Source organism: Suillus subaureus (genome assembly GCF_016647635.1).
Source record: "Suillus subaureus strain MN1 chromosome Unknown BJ212scaffold_31, whole genome shotgun sequence".
Taxonomy (NCBI): domain Eukaryota; kingdom Fungi; phylum Basidiomycota; class Agaricomycetes; order Boletales; family Suillaceae; genus Suillus; species Suillus subaureus.
Window position 1 is genome coordinate 459582 of NW_024538587.1, and position 23238 is coordinate 482819.

At 48.1% G+C, this 23238-nt stretch overlaps 5 protein-coding genes across 5 annotated transcripts; 4 read left to right on the forward strand and 1 right to left on the reverse strand.

Moving 5' to 3' along the window:
• Positions 1 to 1904: 1904 nt before the first annotated feature.
• Positions 1905 to 3796, reverse strand: BJ212DRAFT_1377076 (uncharacterized protein; the record flags this gene model as incomplete). Its single annotated transcript, XM_041336501.1, is given in 13 exon segments — positions 1905 to 2134; positions 2188 to 2309; positions 2362 to 2481; positions 2535 to 2694; positions 2750 to 2826; positions 2876 to 2908; positions 2957 to 2980; positions 2995 to 2998; positions 3037 to 3065; positions 3115 to 3247; positions 3305 to 3324; positions 3379 to 3388; positions 3450 to 3796. Coding segments are annotated over 12 exon segments (710 nt in total), but the record flags the coding sequence as incomplete, so codon positions are not given.
• A 3600-nt stretch (positions 3797 to 7396) lies between these two features.
• On the forward strand, positions 7397 to 10096 carry BJ212DRAFT_577997 (uncharacterized protein). Its single transcript, XM_041343563.1, has 11 exons — positions 7397 to 7714; positions 7770 to 7868; positions 7914 to 7954; positions 8005 to 8183; positions 8232 to 8287; positions 8339 to 8394; positions 8446 to 8524; positions 8580 to 8588; positions 8642 to 8900; positions 8957 to 9065; positions 9168 to 10096. Exons 1-11 carry the CDS (start codon positions 7625 to 7627, stop codon positions 9757 to 9759), a joined length of 1569 nt encoding a protein of 522 aa, XP_041189731.1. The 5' UTR covers positions 7397 to 7624; the 3' UTR covers positions 9760 to 10096.
• Positions 10097 to 12367: 2271 nt separating this feature from the next.
• BJ212DRAFT_1278475 (uncharacterized protein) lies at positions 12368 to 13527 on the forward strand (the record flags this gene model as incomplete). Its single annotated transcript, XM_041331434.1, has 5 exons — positions 12368 to 12501; positions 12555 to 12585; positions 12639 to 12972; positions 13034 to 13308; positions 13360 to 13527. The coding sequence occupies 5 exons, from the start codon at positions 12368 to 12370 to the stop codon at positions 13525 to 13527; spliced, it is 942 nt and encodes a 313-aa protein (XP_041189732.1).
• A 459-nt stretch (positions 13528 to 13986) lies between these two features.
• BJ212DRAFT_1526217 (uncharacterized protein) lies at positions 13987 to 18646 on the forward strand (the record flags this gene model as incomplete). The annotated part of the gene is made up of 14 exons (XM_041341737.1): positions 13987 to 14200; positions 14264 to 14452; positions 14487 to 14570; positions 14619 to 14725; positions 14776 to 15078; positions 15126 to 15471; positions 15529 to 15740; positions 15791 to 16003; positions 16056 to 16358; positions 16460 to 17497; positions 17551 to 17647; positions 17698 to 17783; positions 17834 to 17964; positions 18017 to 18646. The coding sequence occupies 14 exons, from the start codon at positions 13987 to 13989 to the stop codon at positions 18312 to 18314; spliced, it is 3621 nt and encodes a 1206-aa protein (XP_041189733.1). The 3' UTR covers positions 18315 to 18646.
• A 3892-nt stretch (positions 18647 to 22538) lies between these two features.
• On the forward strand, positions 22539 to 23054 carry BJ212DRAFT_1484082 (uncharacterized protein; the record flags this gene model as incomplete). Its single annotated transcript, XM_041340730.1, has 2 exons — positions 22539 to 22997; positions 23046 to 23054. The coding sequence occupies 2 exons, from the start codon at positions 22539 to 22541 to the stop codon at positions 23052 to 23054; spliced, it is 468 nt and encodes a 155-aa protein (XP_041189734.1).
• Positions 23055 to 23238: the final 184 nt, after the last annotated feature.

Here is a 23238-nt window from a genome sequence, read left to right on the forward strand (position 1 = left end):
GTCACGGTTGCATCACACATGAATTATATTATTATTATTATATTAAGTTTCGCCATGTGCACGCCGCATCGGAAATTTTTTGGCAAATCAGATGGTCAACAGGCATGCCACAACGTTGGAAATTATTTTAAAGCGATGCTGCTTATTTTTAACAGTACTTTGCCGAACGTTTAAGTTAACACCCTTGTCAGATAGCTAAGATCTTTTCAATCATAATTACACAATATACAATACCTGGCGATAATCCTTTGCAACCCCTTCAATGACCATATAGCTGTAGTATACTAGTACAATGTTGAAACGATAGCACCATAGTCCACCTATGAGATTCATCATTGAGGTCAGAAGATCGTCGAATAATAGCGTCTATATCATTGGCCGATATACTCCGATGTCTTGAAAGATGTACAGGTTCCGAAGTGGTGAACGTTGTAACTACTGACAATACTGACAACTCCTGCTGTGTACTAGCAGCATGTAGCCAGCCTATGGAGCTACGTTGCCATGACAAGGCCAAGCCCTGGCCCTATCCTGCCCTATCGCGATTCAGATTGGCAGCGAAGCATAAGCACACGTTCTTGAAACTCACGTGTACGTGCGTTGATGTGCATTGATCGGACTCGGTGGTCGTGCCGGGAGTGTTCGAACTTGGAAAATTATCAGCAGCGCTGAGAAGTAAGGTTGATAGGCAGGATGTTATGCGTGTATGCGTTGATGAAACATCAGTGCTCGGTCATTGGATGGAAATCCACATACATGTTAATGAATAACTTTGATGCACTGCTACCATTGGATTGTGATTTTGAGACGGAATACTTGGCCTCCGTATTACGGATCCACTCAGTCAGATCATCCCGTCAGCGCTAACGTACATTGTATAGCTACAGTGAACCACAGTGAGAATTCGAGATTAAGGCTAACAGAGGCTGACCTGCCTAATTATCGTTTAATTGCCATTGTTCGTGTGACAGATCAAGATTGACCCAATGGAATATGTCGTGTCACATGTGGATTATATACTTGAGCGTTGATTGATATCATAGCATCATGCTTCTTCAGGGCAAAAAGACGGAAGTCTGGTAAGAGCCGTTCCAGAGACAGGGAAACACAACCTAACACAGCCCGCAGATCGTTCAATTATCTTTGGAACATTTGACAATCGATATACGTACTCACAATATTTCACTGCAGCCAAGAACGAGACACTCGGCGAGAGTGGGAACCGCAACCATTTAGGGGTTGCGGGTTTTTCAGGGTCCTGAAGTATGTACTATATGCGGCAAAATGTATCCACGATACCAGTGTGTTCCCAAAGAACTACGAGGTCGCCTTGTGCTCAAATCCCCTAGGTTATTCTAAGGTTGTCGTTCGTTGAACGATAAGCGCGAGGTGCGGAATTAAGTACCTCCATAAATGAACTCGGTGTAACCACACTTGAGGGTCAGGAAGGGGGAGTGCGTGCTCAATCGGGGGACATACGGATTGTGTCCTGGCGCTAGAACGGCAAAATATTCTAGCTTAACGGTCTGGTCAATTTGTTAACGCACGTGAAGAAGGTTCAGATTGCCTCGAGCATTGCATACGATATTTTGGACCGAAAGACGCTGCACTCCGTGAGGCATAATCATCCATTACTTTCGTGTAAGTCAGTCATTTGGATCGTCTGCGGTACAGCCTGAATACGACGAATGCATAAATGCGAGGCGAATTGAAAGCTATCTGAATCGCTCACCGAGTTCAAACAGCGCTGCGTTGAAAAACTTTGTTCCAGTCTCATAGCGACTTCTGCGGTGCTCTGAGTTGACGCGGGCACACATATACTTTTCAGCAGACGCTCGCAATCAGACCGCGAGTGGCCGCGCAGATGGCAACAAGCTTCAGCATCCATTAAATCACAACTACAGCCAACACAGCTTCAGTCATTCGAGTTTCAGACGTGAACAATGGGTGCATGTAATTTATACATTGCTTTCGTTATGCAAGGCAGTCATGGGTATGTTGTGCGATGCAAACTGTAAATCAGAAAAGGGACATATGTGGGGTGAGTTGAGCGTTATCTTTTTCACTCCGGTCTGCATCACGCAGATCAAAAAGAATACGTGAAGCCATAACACCATGCAGGACACCTTGAAACCTGGTTATGACAGTTGAGCAGCTGGCATTGGACTACGAAGGGCAGCCACTTACACATCAATGATACCGCTCTGCCCGTCTGAGACCTGCACCAATAGTTCATACCTAATCATGGCGGAGTACATGAAAAATACGTACCGGTAAAGAAAAAGAAATGATGTTGGCAACCGAGATCACTTAGAGTACAGTTAGGTGAGACAAAAATAAATAAACTTCCGAATGACATACCAAAGAGCGACAGCGCATATAGCAAACTTCCCTTCCACAATTTCGACACCAGATTATTGATGGTGCGCATGCCAGCAGAGCGCGATGTTAAAGAGTGATACGTTGTAACGATAACCACCGCTGCACGAATTTCTCAGTAGAATCAAAGGGAGGCAGCATCGCCAGTGGCTCACTAAGTTCAAAAAGCGCTGCGCTAACGAACATGCCCATAATCAGACGTTCCACTCTCGTGGCCTCCTCTACTGAGCCCTGAGTTGATGTGGGTGCACATACACTTTCGAGATTCGGAGACACCGCCAGGACATCGCAAATGAGCATTGAGGTAGCAACAAGCTTCAAGCCCTCAGTGATATTACCACCCGGGTGACAGGATCGCCGAATCACTTACCAAGTAACTTGCCAACAAAAATCGTTTGATCTTCTCGTTATGATGCCACAAGGCAAGTGTACGCATAAGAAGCAAACCTAAAACACATGAAGGGGGCAGTTGCTTAATCAACACAAGTGCACAGACCTTCGGTAGCCACCATGATAAGAACCAGGGCACCTGGGAGACGTCAGGGGACATGTAACTAGTGATCGTGAGGTGACCTACCCCCAGCAGTCCGATATGTTGTCAGCACTGTGTTACTCAGCATTAATATGATTTCAGTATTATTCAGAGACGATTGTTACTGTTTCCACTGATTCTGGCCCAAGAGTGACTGCAAACCAATAAGATCATTTCCCCCGATAATGAATAGTGTTGCTCACCATATATTTCACTCGTAAACCATGCTATGGGGGCATATCTAGTTATGATAAACATGGCGTGCGCGATGTTCCAACGGCCCATGCTGCTGAACAGACGAATTTCATGTTCAAAAGTCAAACAATAATCGAATACCTGACGAAGGGGATAAGGTCTCGGACGGACATGCGAGAGTAGTGACACTTAACTCACCCAAACAGCGGCCGGTGCAACTTTGTCAACACTTAAACACAGGCTAGAACGGACAAGGGAAGCGAGTAACGCACCTCGAAAGTACTGTAAGCAAAGCACGAGAGTCGGTTAAAAAGCTGAATGGTAGAGTGTCACCCGCTCGTACCTTGACCGTCTGCTGTGTGTGAAGTAAAACCATAGATGATGAATGTTCAATTTTGCGTAGATTGGCCAATTGGGCTGAGTGAGTAGGCGTGTTTTTTTCAAGGTGCCGGGTCCTTCACCATTTGATGGGCGATATGGTCACAACTTGAAGTTGGGTGGAGAACGATTGAACAGGGACGATAAGCTCGAGCGAGTAGTGACCCGGCTGCAATTGAGAAGCGAAACAGTAAAAGATTTCACATTACACCGTCTGCTACTCCCGTAGATAGACCAACTTGATAGAAGGAGGTTGTTCCTTCCTTAGGCTTATCATTCATCATGGAGCTTATGCGACTGGGTAGTATGTACGTAATTTCGGGAAGTTACTTTTAACCGTTGGCTACTGTCGGTAGTAGCAGGCCCAGGTTAGTATGGTTTCCGAGTTTCAAGCAAAGGTTTTTGATTATCTCACTAGTGTGATCTCACTCTTATTCCACTGCAGCAAGTCCCAACAAGTTATCGCATGCAAGACCGGACCCGCCACATTCCTCAGATCTGTACATATAATTGGATTGGAACTTGTTTTTCAAATCCCTGTCACGGGCGCAACTTGAAGATGCCGGACCCTGGTAAGTTACCTGTAGAATTTGATGACACTTGTCTAGCTACTATGCAGGTGAACCTAAGGCCTTGTTGCAAATACTCACAGAGGTGCATCCCTATGTCTCCCCAAACTGATCAAAAGGATCTCATCGAGGGTAATTCTAGATTTATGTAAATTTCAAGCATCACAAAACGGCGGGGGCTTTGCTTAATATCAAATTATCAATGATTCATGAAGTGACCTGTCCTATTTGGAATGTTATGTTGTTCATCGCCGCATATTCAACCCATCATGGTCACACACGACCAGCCAACTCCGAGTCGTGCGTATCAACGCAGGGAGCCTTGTTCCTGATCATCAATGAGCTCACAGGCACAATACGGCAGCCTTCGCAAGAGCGACCCTGTACAAAAGTCGAGCGGAAAGCCTTCATATAGCAGCGCGAAACGCGCTGTTGATCACACGACGCGAATATGACCTTTTGGTTCAGCAGGGCTGCTGGCTTCCACAGAAAGTACTACATACCCCTGCAATTAATCTCATACCCTCGGTGATTGCTGATTGCCCCGTGATGGCATATTCAAGAAAGAGCTAATGAAGGAAAATGCTTTTCTTCGTATCTTGATTGCGCCCTGACATTTCCCTCAGCGATTTCAGCACCAGGTCTATAGCTGAGGCTGCGATCAGAAATATGCTTCAGGATCTCCCCCTTATAATATTGAATTACCTGAGCGTCTGTAACTTCAGCATAAGGGACGAGATAGAAACAACCACAACTACAGCGTCACCGACAATAGACCCACCTACATTGAATTCCCCAACGTTTTCACTGATCTGATGCCTGCTATAGAACAGGAAACCCAGTCGTCTTTGTTCATGATAAAGCATCTACAACAAGCCCAAGCACTCGTGATTTTCTGCAGTCAGACACGAGTTTGTTGATGCCCTTGAGCGCGATCGATATTCAAACTTACAATCACGACGTCAGCGTTCTGCGTGCTTCAGTACCATGTTTCAGCACATTGATGTTATGCCACGATGAAATGAAGTCGGACATGGCATTGTCGTGGAGAATGTCACGCGTGAATCTGCGAGGCGGATATGGACGATCGAGATTCATGAATTGGCCCCTGAGTATGAAAAGGCCGAGGCCGTCTGGTACCGGTGGTAAGTTTTTGGTTGCATTTAATGTCTTCAACGGTCACCTGAAGTCTTTGCAGCTGATTGTTAATGGTCCTCCGAACTTCGTCTCAACATTTAGTCGTAACCGAAGTCTTGCCTGAAGATGGGTTGGTGAAAGCTGCAGGATGCGGTACAACAACCCCAACTCTGCTCGATTTAATGGCTCTTGAGAACCAAATTACATAGGTAAGAAGTTACTCAAACCTACATGTTGTTCTCTGCATGTTTCCTCGTGCGATCGCTGGCCGCGTTGCGGTATGAGTTAGGGGCGACGATGGTCAATTGGATGGATCGTGTATTGCTGCCACACGTAAAGGGTCGGGTTCGCGTGTATTGTAGCGCGAGTCTGTGCGTGGTCGGATACTGATCTTAAAACATTACTATACAATATACAACGCTCTCACAACCTGTAGATCCATCAGCCCGGTGTCCGCTGCCTAATAATGCATTGTGATACAAACAAAAATGGTCTCCAGGCATGCACAAAATTCAGATGACAGGGTCTATAAAATTGAGTCGATAATTAACTTGAGATTTGTCAAACATGTAGTGCACCTGCCATTGGTTGTCTTGTCTTCCTCGACCACATGTGTCATAGTCTGCATAACACTTACACTTAGCGTTCTACACAGCAGAAATTTCCTCTCACCATGTGTTCCGCGAAGCAGCTCCAGGCTACTTCCGCTCACACTTGGACAGACAGACAGACAGTCAGTCAGTCTACTTCTTTCTTCGTGAGTTCTACGTCCGGAGTCTTTTGTAACTTCAAAGGGTCAATTGGCGTGCCTCCGACGAAGCGTTGTATAACGACTGCCATGTTTCGCAAAATGGGTGCAAAAATGGGTGAACAAGCTTCGTGTGTTACATAAGGTGCTGGTGAACGCGACAGCACCACATGTAATGATGTCATTTAGACATATAAGTACCAAATGTGGCCACTAGTATCTCCGAGAAGGAACTCAAGACTTGCTCAAGACCAAGTGCCCGTGATCATGCAATGCACCTTTTCACTTCGGCCCAAAACCATGATGAATGGATGATATTACATATGGAATGCACCGTGTGCATGTTTCTAACACGCGAACTTGAGTACCGAAGCAAATTCGTAACGAGGGCTTACCCTGAGGTTACCGCACTCCCACTTAAACATTCTAATCGTCTCTCTTAGATAGAGTTGGTACACGCGTGAACTTCGTTCGTGGTTGCTCTTGGACATCATGTTGCGATGCTGGATTTGTGCGGGATGCAAAAGTAGTAGCATTGCGCGAGGCACAAAGTGATCTCCGTCGAAACCCCCGATTCTGTTTACGGCGCCTTTTCACTCCGAGACCAAGGGTGCCCATGCCGTCTGCAAGGCGTCCCACACGAGTCCACAGAAAATGCCGTATCCGTGTCGCACATAACTTACGTTGGAGAACCAGAAAGGGGAAACTGAGGGGAAGATATGGTCGAACCAACGCAATGTGTGAAATTTCAAACCTTATGCAGCAACTACGCTAGCCGAGTGCTGCAAAAACTGGCAAGGACCCTGGCCAATCGATCGACATGGTTGCGTTATCGGAAATCAAATAGGCTTCATCTTCTCGTTGTTTCTTCATGTAGACAAGGAAACAAGAATCAGCTGAGATAATTGAATGGCACTTGCAAGGCGACTCACCGCGGCAGCATCACTCCAGAGTCCAGACGCGGGGTACCATTTTCCGCCCTCTTGTCGATCAGCTTAAGTTCGTAGGGCAAGAACTGTACTCAGCAAATTTTAGAACCGAGTCTCACCCCAGCGAAGCATCGTAGGCCTATCATCCAAACTGAATCGCGGCATACAACGTTCCTAGATTCTGGTATGCGCAGACAAATTATTTGCTCCTTGTACATGGCAAGTGGGCGGCAGGCCCAACGGTGGAGCTAGACCGGCTTCTGATCCCATGTCTTGTCAATGTCAAACATTGAATATTGAATATTGAATGGTTTGATTTCGATCGAGAACTGAGCGCTGAGCTCCCAAATTGCAATGATTTGTGGTTGTCTTGAATTTTGACGGCGCATGGTCTTTTCATGCTACAGACGGAGATGAGGATAGGTAGCATATGGTCCTAGCAGAACGTTGAAAACTTGTCCGAGGGTCTCCAAGGGAATGATCGATGATATTCTCACCTTAACCTTTTGTAGATGACCAAAAACGGACAGTGATATCGTTTTAGCCCCATTACGGTTTGTATAAGAACAAAAGAAGTTTAGTGGATGGATGGTCCACCACTGTATATCAGGATTTGAGAGACGCTCGCTGTTTTTCATCTTTCTTTCTCTCAGAACGTCGTCTTTCCTTTCTCTCAGTTGATCACACGCGTTGCACGCGAATTCGGCCTCCACATACACCACTCTCTTTCCTGTCGATCCTTCCCAGTCCCGACGCAATGACTTCAAAATTGCTCGTGCTATCGTCTCTCGCTCTGCTAACTAACGCGCATATGGCCGCGTTCCACAAGGCAATGTATTGCTTCAATGTCAGTCTAACACTCTATGTCGCGTGATTCAACTCAGATAGTGTTCTGTCTCTAGGGCACTGCGACCGGCCAGGTCAATTATAACAATGATGACCCAGTCAGCCCCCTGTGGATGCTGTCGAAGAGTGACTATTGGTTTCATCATTTCAACCAAGTATGTCTATATTTTTGATCCATGAGTTTATGCTTATATTTTTAGTGTGATGAATTCCCCCCTGCGCCAGGAGACTTCCTTGAGCTGTGTGTTTTGCGTTCTGTTCTAATCGTGTTAATCTCACTGTCTGTCCCAGACCCGCCGGAAGTTCCTTTACTGTCGAAGTAGCCGCGAACCGCGGTGTGACGTCCCTGTCCTTTAATGGACAATTCGCAACCGAGTGGGGTGATGGCGGAAATCATCCTGAGGATTACTCCATCACAAATTTGGCGGGCGCCCCTCTTTCTTCTAGTGATTGCATAGGCAATCCAAACAGTGAGTATAAATTAGGCGTGGTCGAACAATTGCGCTGACAATGAGTAGTGCATACACAGAACCAGTCTATGGCTGCTGGGACTGCATTCGCAATCTCTTACCAGGTCGGTTCCTGTTTGTTGTCTGATCGAACACAAAGCTTACCAATCGAGCAGTCGGATATCAGCCAGGTTACGATGGATAACCTCGCCGTGTTTACCGTCCGCTATAAGTGCGTTTCATGTCCGATGACCCTGCGAATTCCCCTGACCCTTCATTATAGCACCCCTTGGAAACGTGTCACAAGCTACGATGTTCCAAAAGACATGCCTGCTTGTCCCGCAGATGGTTGCACTTGTGCTGTAAGTTATTAATGGTTTCTCTCGACAAGGCTAACTTTTCATTCATCTTCAACAGTGGGTTTGGGTTCGTTGTCTCTCGGTTGCGTTTCATCACCGTCAATTAACAATATCTTGTAGATTCCGAATGGGTGCGGCGAGCCTAACATCTACATGCAGGGATTCAAGTGCATGGTCACCAACGCTACCTCCACTACCCCTATTGCCACTCCCAAGCCTCCCGTCTGGTGCGAGGAGGACCAGAGTACATGTACTAAGGGCGCGAAGCAAATCCTGATCTGGAATCAGGCTGAGGGAAATAACATCGCGGTTAATGGCACTGACCTGAGCGGCAATTCCAAGAGCCCGGCGTACAATAGCAAATGTGGATTCCAGGATGGTGAGGATTTTCGTGCTTTGATTGTCATTGGAAACGTGTCTGATACATTACCACAGGCGCACAGAATGATATCTTTGGTACATCGTCCTCTGCCGCCGCGGTGCCTGCAGCAATTGTTTCATCACCCTCATCGACTGTTTCATCATCCTCGTCAACTGCTTCATCATCCTCGTCAGCCGTTTCATCCTCGTCAGCTGCTTCATCATCCTCGTCAGCTGTTTCATCCTCGTCAGCTGCTGCACCATCCTCGTCAGCCGTTTCATCATCCTCGTCAGCCGTTTCATCATCCTCGTCAGCTGTTTCATCCTCGTCAGCTGCTTCATCCTCGTCAGCTGCTGCATCACCCTCACCACCTTTATCACTGTCACCACCTGCTTCATCACCGTCACTACCTTGCTCATCAGTCTTGCCACCTGCTTCATCACTGTCACCACCTGCTTCGTCACCGTCACCACCTTGCTCATCAGTCTTGCCACCTGCTTCATCAGTCTTGCCATCTGGTTCATCAGTCTTGCCATCTGGTTCATCACTCTCACCACCTGCTTCATCGCCCTCACTACCTGCTTCATCGCCCTCACCACCTGCTTCATTGCCCCTGACCTCTTCCGGCGCCGCAGCCTCTACGACCCTAGTTTCATCGTGCAAGATTTCTACTAGCACAGTGTTCATCACATCTACGGTTCAGCCACCCGCGGTTTCTTCCACCGCTATATCAAGTGTTCGTACGACCTCACAATCGCCTAACAATTTGGTGGCCACTGCTGCATCAAGCACATTGAGTGTAACCCCGACAAGTTCTGGTACCTGCCGCAAACGGATGGCTCACAAGCCCGCCCGTCGTCGGTTTCTTTTCAAGTAGTTGATCTACGCTGTTATCCTGTCGATCAGACATCTCTTTGTTGAGCGGGCTCGACTATCTTTTGTTAGCTTCTATGTGAATTGTGAGCTTCGCATTCCATCGATTTCGTTCTTCTGTCATCATATTCCATGGTCGGTTATTGTTTAACGTTTATACCCCGCATGTTGTTGTTACCATGTTTGTCGTGACTCGTTAGCATCTCGGCGTTGGCGCTCATTGTATGAGGCTCAATATATCATACTCTCCATACATCTACTAGATACCAGATACTAGATACTGCATGCTCAATGCTCATGTGCTAGTCTTCCCATGCTGAAAGACAGTAATTTTGTGTGATCTATACAATTGTTTTTCTACTTGGTAATTCTTGAACAAAACTAAATCCTCGGCGGCAATGCCGCTCACGTGTCTCCCGAGATCACGTTTTCAACCTATGTACTAGTCTTGATAAAACTACTTGATCGTAACGCTCCTCATGTGGCAAGCCGCCGACTCCCATTCAACTGAGAATTTGGAGCCTGATTCTCGTAGAAGTGCATCTCGATATGTCTGAAATCACCACAAGATGCCTAAGCCGATGTTTCTTCACAGATTGAACCACACACAGGTGACAGTATCACCAACTCTTTGCGCCTTCTTGGAGGGAGCATCATGTCCTACGAGATCCCGGCCTTTCACTTACTCTTTGAATCCGCACACTACACTGGGCAAACAGGCCCGTGGGATATCGTAGCGGCAATCAGAAGTAGCCTGAAATTGCTCAGGGGATTTGAGAGTGGCCTGATAAATTCTGTAGCTCTCTTGGGTTGTCTTTCGAGTCTTGTCTGACGCTGGAGTCCATATATGCTTGTGAGCATCTATGACGTCTCCCTCACGTTGGGCTCTACTCACAAACACATTTTCGCCTCCATCGCTACGGGCAACTCATTGTTTCGTTGGCAAGACGGTGCTCTTTGTAAACCACATATACGAGCGCAGCCTACGTGAAAAGAGTATTTTTGCCTTTCTCAATTGAGAAGAAGCCAACCCCACAAGGCGATGTGCGTCTTCAAAGTTTAACAGAAATGCTTGAATTTCACATCAATCATTCAAACAGCTATCTCGTTGGCATCAACATTAAAGCTATGGAAGTGCGTCCGCAGCCGTCCGGTCGGCGCCATAAAGATCTAGTGCACGAGCCTTACCTGCCCCAACCTCTTCGCTTTGATCTGCTGCGCCCGACACGATTGTCTATTCAATTCTGTACCCAGGACTTGTAAACTCATCAACCTTTACATGTGAAATCCATTCGTCTTCCTGTACTGGTCGTAAGTGGCATACTTATATTGCACATCGACTGAATTCCTCCGTCTTAGATGGGCGCTGGGCCAGCAGGTCTGGTAGTAGCGCTTACACTCCTTCAGAACGGCATCCCAGTTCGTATCGTCGATAATGACTCCAACCTTCGCATCGGATGATGAGGGGCATCTGGAGGCCAGATACAGGGCGACTGATGCACCGAATGTGTTGCAGGTGCAATGTGGAGTCTGACGTGAAGACCCTGATATCACACGGTGCTTGTGTTTGGGCCGAGTCTTACAGATGCCACCTTGATCTTGGGCGCGCTGGAGGAGTACGATAAAAATGGTGTGCGATCGGCAGTCGTTTTGCCTTCAATCGCACCAGTAACACCCGCTGTATCGCCTACTAACCTTGTGGCTATGCTTATTCGGCTTACCTCGTGGAATCTGGCCTGATGAAGGTATTTGCGATACACTCGGACGCAGTAAGTGGAGCGATCATACATGGTGCAGGGGGCATGAAGAAGTATTTCTCGAGAATATTTTGGGGCGTGTAGTGGTATGTTCTTCGCTCATATCTTTTGGACAACAACTCATCTGCATATACCCCAATCCATGTATGCAGTTACTTCTAATGCATTTACGGACGTCGGCCACGCCAGTCCCCGACTCCAGTTTGAATCGCCTTAAGCTTACGAACATACAGCAATGTTCTGTGAACTAGCATCTTTCTGATTTTTTGAGTCCAGTAATATTTGCTTTGGTTTGTAGTCGAACGGAACCTCGAACGTTCGACAAAAATGATATGGTCTACTTATTCTTTTGCATAGTGAGACTGTTTCAATATGCTCGATTTATTTTGTTTTCGAATGTCTCTAGGCAGCTGTTGGTCTGACGTGGTCTGTGGTGACCAAGCATATGCATGACCTGCGACAGGCCAACAGCCTACCACGATTGTCACGACAAACCATGGCCTGCCCCGTCAGGCCGCGGAGATGATCTTTGCTCATTTTTAGGCGGGGTTCGTGGCCGGTGATCACAACTCTTTGACGAGGGACGATATTCGAAACCTTCATCCCATGGGGCCATTGAGTAATAATACTCTATGATCCTAATTAACGATGGTCACGTTGTGCAAATATCTTCCCATGGTTTCCTTCTTCCGCCCGGCAGTAATGTTATAATTGATGAATACTGATAATTATTCCCAGTTTCCCCTCTAACCCGATATTTGGAATTCAAATGCGCGCTGGCAGGTGACATGCTCTACGTGTTGGATTTCTTTAAAATTCTCGCCTTGGGCTTCAAGCTGGCCTTGAATGGTTAAGATGCTGCGCTCGATTGCCCTTGCCTTTGCTGCTTTTGCATCACTTACTTCGGCAACCCCTTTGATCTATGATGGCCGCGCCCCCTTCAACTATACCATTGGAGACTTGGACAATTCCCTGGACCCCTACTTGTCGTAAATATCGTTTCATTTGCCATTTCCCCATACGCGGACTAACTTCATCTCAGAGTAGTGAAAGGCATAATGAATGCCTCATACGTATGGTTGTATCCTACTTGACGATGATAGGCTGCTAAATAACCGATTTGCAGTATACTCAGCTCCATGGGCATGCGCTCAATGCTACCCCATTATGGTCGCCCAATCTATGGTCTCCTATAGAACAGCCGATAACGATTTCGATTGATAATACTTCTGTCTTCGTCCCTGGCGGTAGCACGCCTCAAAACGGTTTCCGCAGAACGGAGCTTATTGCGCAAAAGTATGGGAACCACACCGCCTTGAACGCTATCGCCGATGTAGGAACCACCGTGTTCCATGTATCCATTCTGGAGGAGTTAGAGAAACCTTTGAATATGAGTCATGAGTACCAGATCGTCTGGATTGAGCCTAATGATGGAACCCACGTTTTCGAGATCCAGCTCGGTCAGTGTTACATGATGCCAAAGTTGTTATATCTCCCTCTCCCTGACACTCCCTGATATAGGTTCACCTTTCACCATCCCCACGGGCACTGTACCTGTCTCTGATGCTCGATTTCTGAAAGTTCGCAACCATGCGCTTGACCTCTTGTTTGAGACGCCTTTTACATCCCACGACTGGCATAACTTCGCGGTCCAGATCGACTGGACGAATCTTACACTTGGCGTCTTCTATTCTACCAATGGAGAGCCACTGAAAGCTGTTACTGGCCTTGTAGAGAATTCGAGCGCTTCACCCGGTGCAGCTGGCCAGGGCGACTATCATTTTGGTGTACTAAAGGTAAGTAAGCCACTATATGACTGGATAAAAAGTTGTCGAATTGCAATGTAGCTTCCGCTCGCGGATCCCAACGAAACAGCTGCGCAACAGGGTGATGTCGTGCATTTCGGTATCCAGGAGGGTGATACCGAGGCGCTAACATATTCGGGGGTCTTCATTGAGGGCATCACTGGAGGCGTCAGTGCAGCATGTGGGAAAACTATCGCTCCAATATCTTGACAGGCCACTACCCAATTGATGTCGCAGAGGTGAATCCTCGGAGGCGGCTGGCTAGTATAAGCGAATTAATTCTTCCAGCACGGAGAGTTAATGCTGCGGTCGATCCACACTCGTCGCCGCTCTTCTATGTGTGACTGCGGAGCATCAAACAGTGCGATGTCGATAACCCATGAAAGAGCCACTAAAAACATTGTCTTCTTCCTCTTGACAAAACCAGACTGGTCCGCATTTAAACAAGCTTGAAGGATTCCACGGAAATTGTAAAATTGAGTTCACACTAACCTAGAAGTTAGAAGCGATGTGTTGTACAGCGCGAAACTTACAGAAATATATAGCGCATAAACTTGGCTGCGAAAGGGCGGCCAAAGAAGGTATTACGGTAATATGCGGCTGCCTAATATGGCGAGCAACAGCACCTTGTCGGAGTGATTCATCGACGTGAACGACAAGCTCTGGGATATGCAATCAACAGTCCCCAGACGTGCGTCAACGCTCAATTCCGCAGTACCGTTGTCTCTCGTAGGTTATACGGCGGAACTCTACTCGGACTCGCGCAAGTACGGATACCAGGGACCAGTGAGAAATGTCCGCTTGCACCGTGCAACAACCAATGGTGGAGGGACGATAGCGAAGAGTGACGATGGTTTAAGATGCGTTGTTGCAGGACGAGAATGTGAGTTACATCTTAATATTTCGTGTAGCACCAGATTGACGCGTTATTGAAACTTACCGTTAGCCCTGCGCATCTTGCGTCTGTCTGATCCAGAAGATGTCATGAATAATGACTACAAAGCCTCTATTGGTCGCGGTGGGCATCGTATTGAAGCGTCGCGGAACATATGGGATGGAAGTGGCTTGAAGATTGATAGTGCAATTACTGATGTTGCCTGGTGCCATGGCAGTAAGCAGCTACAAATAGTACAATGTTCAGCGCTTCATTCACATCCCCTCCTTTGAAGGTTTTAACAACAAGATTCTTACAAGCGCGCGGAATGGGGATCTCATTATGTGGGACCTCAACAAGGCTGGCAATGCCAAGTACGGTGCGTAGACTGATCTAATATCAAATTCTACATCTCAAATACCGTTAGAAAGGAAGACGAAGTTCCATATCCGTTCGATCCACAAGTTATCCTGCTCCACTATAGTTCCGTACTACTGTGTTACAGGTTCTGCTGATGGTGATATGCGTGTCTGGGTGTGTACTTATCGTGTCCTGGCCTCCTCGGTAGCTCACCTTTGGAGTAGGATCTTCGGGACATGTCGAAGTCCATCATAAAGATCCACCATCCAACCTCCGTTCGCTCTCTTGTCTTCTCACCATGTCTATCCCATCCCCTTCAAGCTGTTGTAGGTCTTGATAACGGATCAATCTATCGCTGGGATCTTCAAATGGGCCAGAGGGGCCAACTTGACAGGTTACCTGTAGCCCATGCAGGTCCAATTCTCGCATTGGACTGGTGTAACACTCCAGGTTCTAGTAATGTTGGTGATAATATTGGTGCTGATAGGAGCTGGATAGTCAGCGGAGGTTTGGACCACACTGTCAAAGTACGTTGTTTTTACTTCATTGCGCTACGTTTACTTATGGGCATCAGGTCTGGGACCTCACCACATCTGGCACATCCGTTCATATTGCGCATCAGCCTACCTATACCCTACATCCGTCATTCCCTGTACGCCGAGTACTCTGGCGTCCTGAGTTCCCCTCCGAGATTGCACTTGTGTCCAATGAGGACTTTGGCGGAGGGAGTGGCAGCGAGCTATTAGCTAGCCCTCGATTACAGTTCGCAACTCCAGCTTTTATTAATGCCTCCAGTTCTGTCACTAAAGACAAGGAACCCAAAGGTAACGGTGCCGATGCCGTAGAAATATGGGATGTAAGACGCGGCTGGATTGCTAAGTGGACTGTTGAAGCGAGCTCGTCGGAAGGGGGAGTGACCGGTACGTATCTAAATTATCAGTCTCATTGAAGTAATAACCTATGTCCTGCATCTGCAGATGCCATATTCCGCGACTCGCATGCACTTTGGGTCCAGCATGCATCTGGAACATTTGCTCAAGTTGACTTACGTAGGTCTGTACGCCCTATTGATGCCATTCCGCGTGTGGCGCTCGCTTGGAATGTTGGTGTCGATGGGGATACCGACGGAACATTAGCTTTTGTCTCAGACAGGAGAACCAGATGGGAAGTACCCTACGATGATATGTCCGTACTCTCCACTTTATGTCGCAACTATTTTCTTATTTGTGATGCAGTCAGCCCGACAAACGACACATACTTCTTGAACGAAAGCTCAAACCCAAATGCCTTGGCGACAAGCCTCGCATGCCTGTTCTACAGACTATGGGTACGTATGTACGTGGAGGACTTCGTAACACGGAATCTGGAGGATTATTTGAGCATCTGGCAAGAAAGTACCTTATTGAGTCTGACGGGAGGAATAGGGCAGCCGTTTGCAAGGTTAATACCGAGGTCAGTGCTCTTCCCGTATGGGGGGTGCTTATAAGTGAACAAATGTCCGTAGGCATCTATTCAAGGGGGAAGTGTGCACGCAGCACAAGTATGGCTGCTGCTTGGCTCTCTGCTTACCGACGTCATTCCAGAGTACATTAGACCTTCACCTCATTCGGAGAAGAACCATCAGATTGTCGTGCACCTTACGCACTCTAATTCAGCCCCTGCTGCTATCCCTACAATTGGTACAAGATCTGGATCACATGCCTCAGGATCCGCCTCGAAACCCGCCTCACACCGTGCTGCCTCGTCAGATTCTGTCTCCAAGATGATTCAACAGACACGCCCCACTCCCACTTCCCCGCTCAGCCACGTGCTACCAGTCAAACATATCCTCAACCTCACCCACAAGATAAACGCTCCACATCGAAAAACAGCAACGGAACCTCCGCATCGAGGGAACGTGAAGGGGAGCGAGACGGCTCGCCCACAACTAAACCACCCCCTAATTCACGAAACTTGACGCCTACGTCGTCTACATCCTCATCGCCTCGCCACATTCCCACTTCCCTTCCGCCAGCGCCAGCACTCCCGCCTTCGGCAATCATGACGCCTGCTACACCTCGCCGTCCATCAGTTCTGATTTCCACCGCGGCACAGGGACAGGGACATGCGCGGCGGCCGTCTGTGTATAACCGTGCGTCTGCAGCCCACAGTGAGAGCCCTAGCACACCTAGTATCAGTGTGAGCGACCGAAGCCTCCGCCATGTAGGTGAAGGCGCCCTGGATGACTCGGATTCGTCAGATGGCAGTGAGAACTGCGTAGTAGTGAGCGCCGATGCCCAGGATAGCCATAGTGAAAACGAGAGAGATGTACCACCCGATATCCGACGTCCCATAATGTTGAAGTCGAGGAGTCTTAGCATGGGCCGCACAGGCCCGGCGCATCCCAGCCCACTCTCCAGACTCGCTGGGCAACGTTGGACGGAGGATGAGGATGATGGTGGTAAGGAGCATGAGGACAACGAGGCTAGTCCGTCACCTGGATCAACTGATACTGACGGCGAAGGGCATAGCGGCCGTGATTCGGAGTGCAGTACCAGACCACAGAAGGTCAGGGTAAAAGCAGCTTCCGTGACGAAAACACGCCTCAGAAAGAACTCGACCGCCAAGCGACTGAAGAGTCGCACGCGGAGTGCCACCGTCGCTGTTCTTGCTGCATCACTGCCATCTCCTGCACAGTCAGCGTCCGAGAGTTCTCACTTGGTGAAGCAGGCGAGCCACAGTAGCATTCGTACAGTTACTGCTGGATCTGTCCGCGAACAGGAGCAAAGTACTGGGCTCATACATCATGATGAGGATGCCTCGCGAGCGGATGCGGAGTCGGATGATTACCAAGCCTGGCGTGGTATGACTGAATCTCGACGTCGTGCTGTGATGGAAGAAGAAGCTCAGCTTCGCGAGGCAGCATGGCACGCACTTAGGGAGGCAGTTGAAGAATTCGCAGAAGCAGTAAGCGATAAATTGATGTGGTCTCACATAATATCTGATCCAACACAAATAAGGGCGATGTTCAGATGTGTGCTATGCTAGCGCTCATTGCAGCGAAGGAACTGGGGATCAGCCAGAGGAGAGGTTTGCAATTCTTAGAGGCATATATCGGTGAGCTTTGGTGTTTGCCTGGCATGAACGCTTGAACCAATACCCGTAAGAACTACTCACTCGTCTCCGACTGCACACCTGTGCCGCGTACTTGCGTAAATGCGGCGATTTCGAGGACGTTTCAAATACCACTAAGGTGAGTCCTGTTCGGCTGATGGGCGGGACGGTGTTGAAGATAAGTTTTAGCTTGAAACCATCATTTATACTGCCTGTGGACGTTGTCGAAAACCCATTCTTCTTTCACGCGCTCGAACAGTGACTGGAGCTCACGCATTCTGTACGACATGCAAAAGCGCGGTTGTGAAGTGTTCGATATGGTCAGTCAAGCACTCTATGTCACTCTACACGCTGAGAACTCATTGTCATTAGTCATCTTCCCGTCCGCACACTGCTTTTCCAATGTTCTGTTTGCACGCATGGTGGTCACCAGGAGTGCTATAGGCGATATCACATGGGGCGTCCAATGGTCGATATCCCAACCTCTTTATCAGCGCGAGGGCGTTCGCTGATCAGAGAACGCGATGATGATGGGGAGGAGGGAGAGGAAGTTACCTGCTCTGAGAGTCGGGGGGAGAGGACACTGGCGGGCCATCCGTGTGCAGCCGGATGCGGGCATTACTGTTGGGCAACTGTGGGCGGGCATCTAGGCGCAGAGGAAGCTTCATGACCAGTCAAATTGGTTTGACTCCGCATGGCTGGTTTTGTCGTCGTAAATTTGGATATCTTGGTGGTGAATATCGAACGCAGCGGACTGTGTACGCTTTTCTGCGATTAATAGTTTGCATTGAAGGTAGGGAAGAACAGGCGAGGTTGATGTTCTTCTCGCGTGAGGCTTCAGTTCCTTGAGCATCCATCCAAACGTTTCGTCACGACCAAACGCAATTCCCCCAGCGTCACTAAGTCGAGAATTTACAATTTCGGATTTGCAGTGTGCGCTCGTGTTATGATATACGATACGAGTACAAATAAATACAAGTGATGTCGAGGTAACTGTACAAATGATTTCCGCGTTCTAAAATACGTATGTAACTGCTCGAGGACTGCATCTCCGTCGGCAGCATGGAGCGTGCTTCATTACTTGAGAGCTAAGTAAAAGGATTTCTGTGATTTAAAATGCACGTGTAACTGGTCGTGGTGAGTGTTTTATCTCTGTTAGTAGAACATCCCACCATTCGTCATAACGAAATGCCTAAGTGAAAAGCAGTCAAAGACCGTAGCATGGATGGCATTACTGAAAGACTTACTCAAGATCCACGCACGTAAGCCTGCCCTCGTAGCCTCATCGCTTGCATCCATTCCATATCTGTACGATTCGAAAGCCTCTCCAAGTCTTCTAGCCTTAAGGAGTGCGAGACACAGTTTCTTGTTGGCGGTTTGCCACAATGACTCAAGCTCCCACCCGAATAACTGCAAAAAAATCACACATTTGAGTGTGAAAGGAATGTTTAGTTGCATCACATCAACGTACCACGGTAAAAGCTTTGCATGCAGAAGGAGGGACTAATTTAGCCAAGAAAGTGCTAGCCTTGACAGCAGCAGCGAAGTGGTCAACAGCTTCATTGTGATGCGCGCCCTCGAAGGCAATGGTTCCCAGTTGGATTCGCAGATTCGCCTGATATGCGATGCGCAGACACATCAATGAGCGCACTAACATGAGTAAACGATACTCACCTCCACGACACGACAAACGAAGAGATCGGCATTGGGATCGGCAGCCAGCTGTTCGACGAGTAGCATTGCCTCTTTGTGTTCATTTGCATTGAACAATGCGATAGCCTGAAACCCATAATGAAGCGCGGAGCACGCAAGAAAAATTCAACCTACCTTGATCAAGAAAAGGAAAAGAGTAGCATCTGGATTTCCGTCTGTAAATGTGGACGCGAGGTCAAAGGCTGTTCTCGCATCCTCGACGAGCTGTTTTCCGCAGAGGGCGATACCTTGGGCAATATATCCTGCCAACGAGGGACGTATAGTGAGGGACTATGTCATGATCGAAGTTAGGATTTTTGTAAGGGGGCACAATGAGTCGTCGTCACCTTGATTGCATCCTGAAGCGCACAGTCCCAGTCAAATTCGCGCGCCATAACGAAAGAGTGGTTGGCATAGCAGGCGTAGTTGTTGGCGCCGGCGTCGATATCTTGGGTCAGTACCATTTCAGCAGTAGATAAGACCTCTGTCATGCACGTATTGCGAGCGGTCTTGGTGATGACATGAGTCTGGACCGTGACAAGGGTTTGAACCGTGACAACAGTCTGAATCGCGGCGACGGCCTGGCAGACAAATGATCGATTCGTATCACATGAGAAAATGATAGAAACATGCCTTTGAACCAGAACCCTGATTCTTGGAATCAAAAAGACATGCTGTGAGATGCCAAAGGGGCGGGAATTCAACGGGAAAGTGCTACCTTTGGCGCCAGATCCTTTAGACTGCCTTCTGAATCAGAGCCTGGACCCTTCAAAAAGACACGAAATAAGATGGCGAAGGGGCAGGAGACTATAAAAAAGCACCTTTGGCGCCGGACCTCTTGGGTTATCATTTGGCAAAACATCCTCGGGTACTGCCCACTCTGAGATCTTCTTATCGACACCTCCGCTGAGGATGCGACTGCCATCCACGGAGAAGGTTACGGAAACCACCAAAGCACAGTGCTGGAAGCTGGCGATAATTCGCTGATCCGAGAGGCGCCAGAGATGAATATGTTTGTCGTAAGATGCAGACGCAACGAGCGTGCCAGCAGAATTAATGGCGATAGCCTTGATTACGGTAGCGTGACCTATCCAAGGTTCGCCGACTTGCTTCCAGGTCGATATATCCCACTCTCGTATGGTGGGATCTTGATGATCGCCACCTGTGAGAAGGCGTGTTCCGTCGGGCGTCCACACAAGCGAGAAGTTCGTTTTACGGTGACCCTTGAACTTTGCGATACATTCCCTCTTGCCTGGTTTATATATTTCGATTTTCTCCCTTGTCGCAATCCCAATAAGTACGCCAGACGGCGAATACCGAACGCAGCGGACTAGACAATTAGACTTGATTGGATTTCCTTGTACCTGCCATGTCTTCGTGCTCACAAACTTTGTCGTTCCGTCATCTAAACCAGTAGCCAGAATCGCGCCATCTGGAGAAAAGTCTAGCGGTAAGATGATTGCGGAGTGGACTTTGATGGGCTGGGTGAGGGTTTTTCCAGTTTCTCCATGGCAGGCGATGAGCTCCCCTCTCGCATCACCGCTTGCTATTAATTTCCCATCTCGTGATACCGCCAACGCATTCAGCACGCCGCGATGCCCCTCCATTTTCTTCAACACCATACCTGACTTCAAATCCCACAGACAGAGCGCCTTGTCTTTTGATGCAGTGATCATACGCCGCCCATCTGGTAAAGCTACCACTGCGTTTATATTGTCTGTATGATCTTCAAACACTCGAACGGCTGTGGTGCTTGGAATAAGCTGCACCATTTTACAAGATATGGCCTTGGTGCGGGGATCGTGGGTTGCATGCGCTGAGTTGCAGGGGATATTTAATGTCGGAAAACGGTTTCCGGCCTTATGGTACCATGTGATACATTTTAAGGGTGAACGTAGTCTGCCGCGGCAGCAATTGTGTAGTCTTTCGGGCGCTGACTTTAAACTTGTAATCCGGCGAGCCCCGAGCGATTTTGACGAGTTATGTGGTTGCCATTGAATAAATCACATATGCAATACGTTGGGCGCAGCGACTCTAGCGGGAGTTCGACTCGGAGCTTGTTTCATTTCTGCACATGGCAAGTACCGTGTGTGCTGTTCTTTGGTATTACCTACTAGTACAGAACTCACTACAGACGCCCTAGTACAAGTTACAACGGTTTGATTCAGACTTCCAGAAGACAATAATCGACCAGCCTAGTACTTAAAGAACACCACGGTAACCTTGTTCAATTGAAGCCATGAGGTTTGCGTATTCTTAACTTCGCTGAATTGGATAACACACAAGCATTCTTTCAGCCATTTGCAATAGATTGCAACATGTTAGACGGTATAGGTACAGGACCGAGTCGCGCCGAGATGGCCTTATCTTAGTATGAGTGCATTTTCCGCCAGGCAGCCAAGCCCAGATCATCAAAGAAAAGACTTAGTTGTCTACAACAACTCAGGGACACAGCTAAATGTGCGTACAGTGTTATCTCCTCCGACTCGGCTGCCGTACGCGCGTTTATTGATGCAGCGTCATTAATATTACTTAGGAAGTAATCGAATCTATCACGCGTATGCTATCTTTTGCAGAGCGAAGCCAGGTCGTGGAGGTTTTCTCCTCATCACCGTGTTTCTTAAAGGTGGGGATACACATTGAGTCTGTGCCTCTTTGTAGTACAACTCGACAATCCATCTACCGGCTCGTCCATAAATCCTCTTCACGAGAAGTATAACCAAGCCATGCCATCATCTAAACACAATCAGCCTCCTGATACACGTACTCCAGTATACATCGACATTTTACCACAGTCCATTTCATGGTCGAGCAGCTCGAGCTCATCCTCACGTTCACGTGTACCGCCATCTTCTCTATCAAAGTCCCCTCAAGTTATCACTGCATTTCACCCCTCCTTGAACACGCCGTGTCGCATAATGGACATTGACCCCACAGTAACCTTTGTTTCGCCCTCTGTCGTCATTTGCAAGTCGTCCTACTATAGTTGTATTGGATGGTGCGCCAATACACAGCGAGGACACGAAACTTGAATGTATTGGACCACATTTCCCCAATTCTATAATCCCGTCCAGTGGCGGTCTATTGCTCTACAGCACAACCTTGGTTCCCAAGTTCTGGGAAGTCTTGTGCAAATCCCCAGGTTCGTACTTCCTGACCTCGACGTGCTATAGACGTATAATTGGCCCCCAAAGACCCCACTATGTACACAATCATCCAAGATGTATACCGCCGAGATCAAGCACCCCTCGGAAGGTCCTCAGGTCGTCCCCGCTCTGTTCTTATGTTCTCTGCTAGATACCACTTCCGGTACTCAGTCCCTGTATTCATACCCCTGTCTTCCATGACACCAAACATTCCATATCATGTCAATACGCCTCTTATCGCGAATGTTAATTGTCTTCATCCCAAATTACCCGAGCCCAACTGTCCGCGCAATCGCCCTAGCATGCCTCCAAACCTCCTGGGTCAAGACAGCCCTCAGTCGCACGAAGACAGCATGCAAAACCAGCTGTATAAACAATGCATACCGGATGTCAGCCTAGGGGACTTTTCCCTCGGTAACTCCATGATCAACAACCACGACTCGTCTGCTGCCACATCAAACGAGATGGTGGCACGGTCAACGTTCTCAAGCTTCCCGAAAGACATCCGTAATTATGTGAGTAAGTTATTCAATAAGAAGGTTTGCTGCTGACACGTGCATTAGATCATGTAGGAAAGTAGTGTGCATGTAACAGTGATATTACATAGCGTTCACTTGCTGTATGTATGCTAACATTCTATATATGGAGTCCTCCGATGCTGTCAGTCAAATTGAGTTTCGGCCTTAGTGTTGGTCCCACCAGTGGCATTCGTCCCTCTGGAAGCGCTGAGAACTTAGAGGGACGTGTTGTGACTTC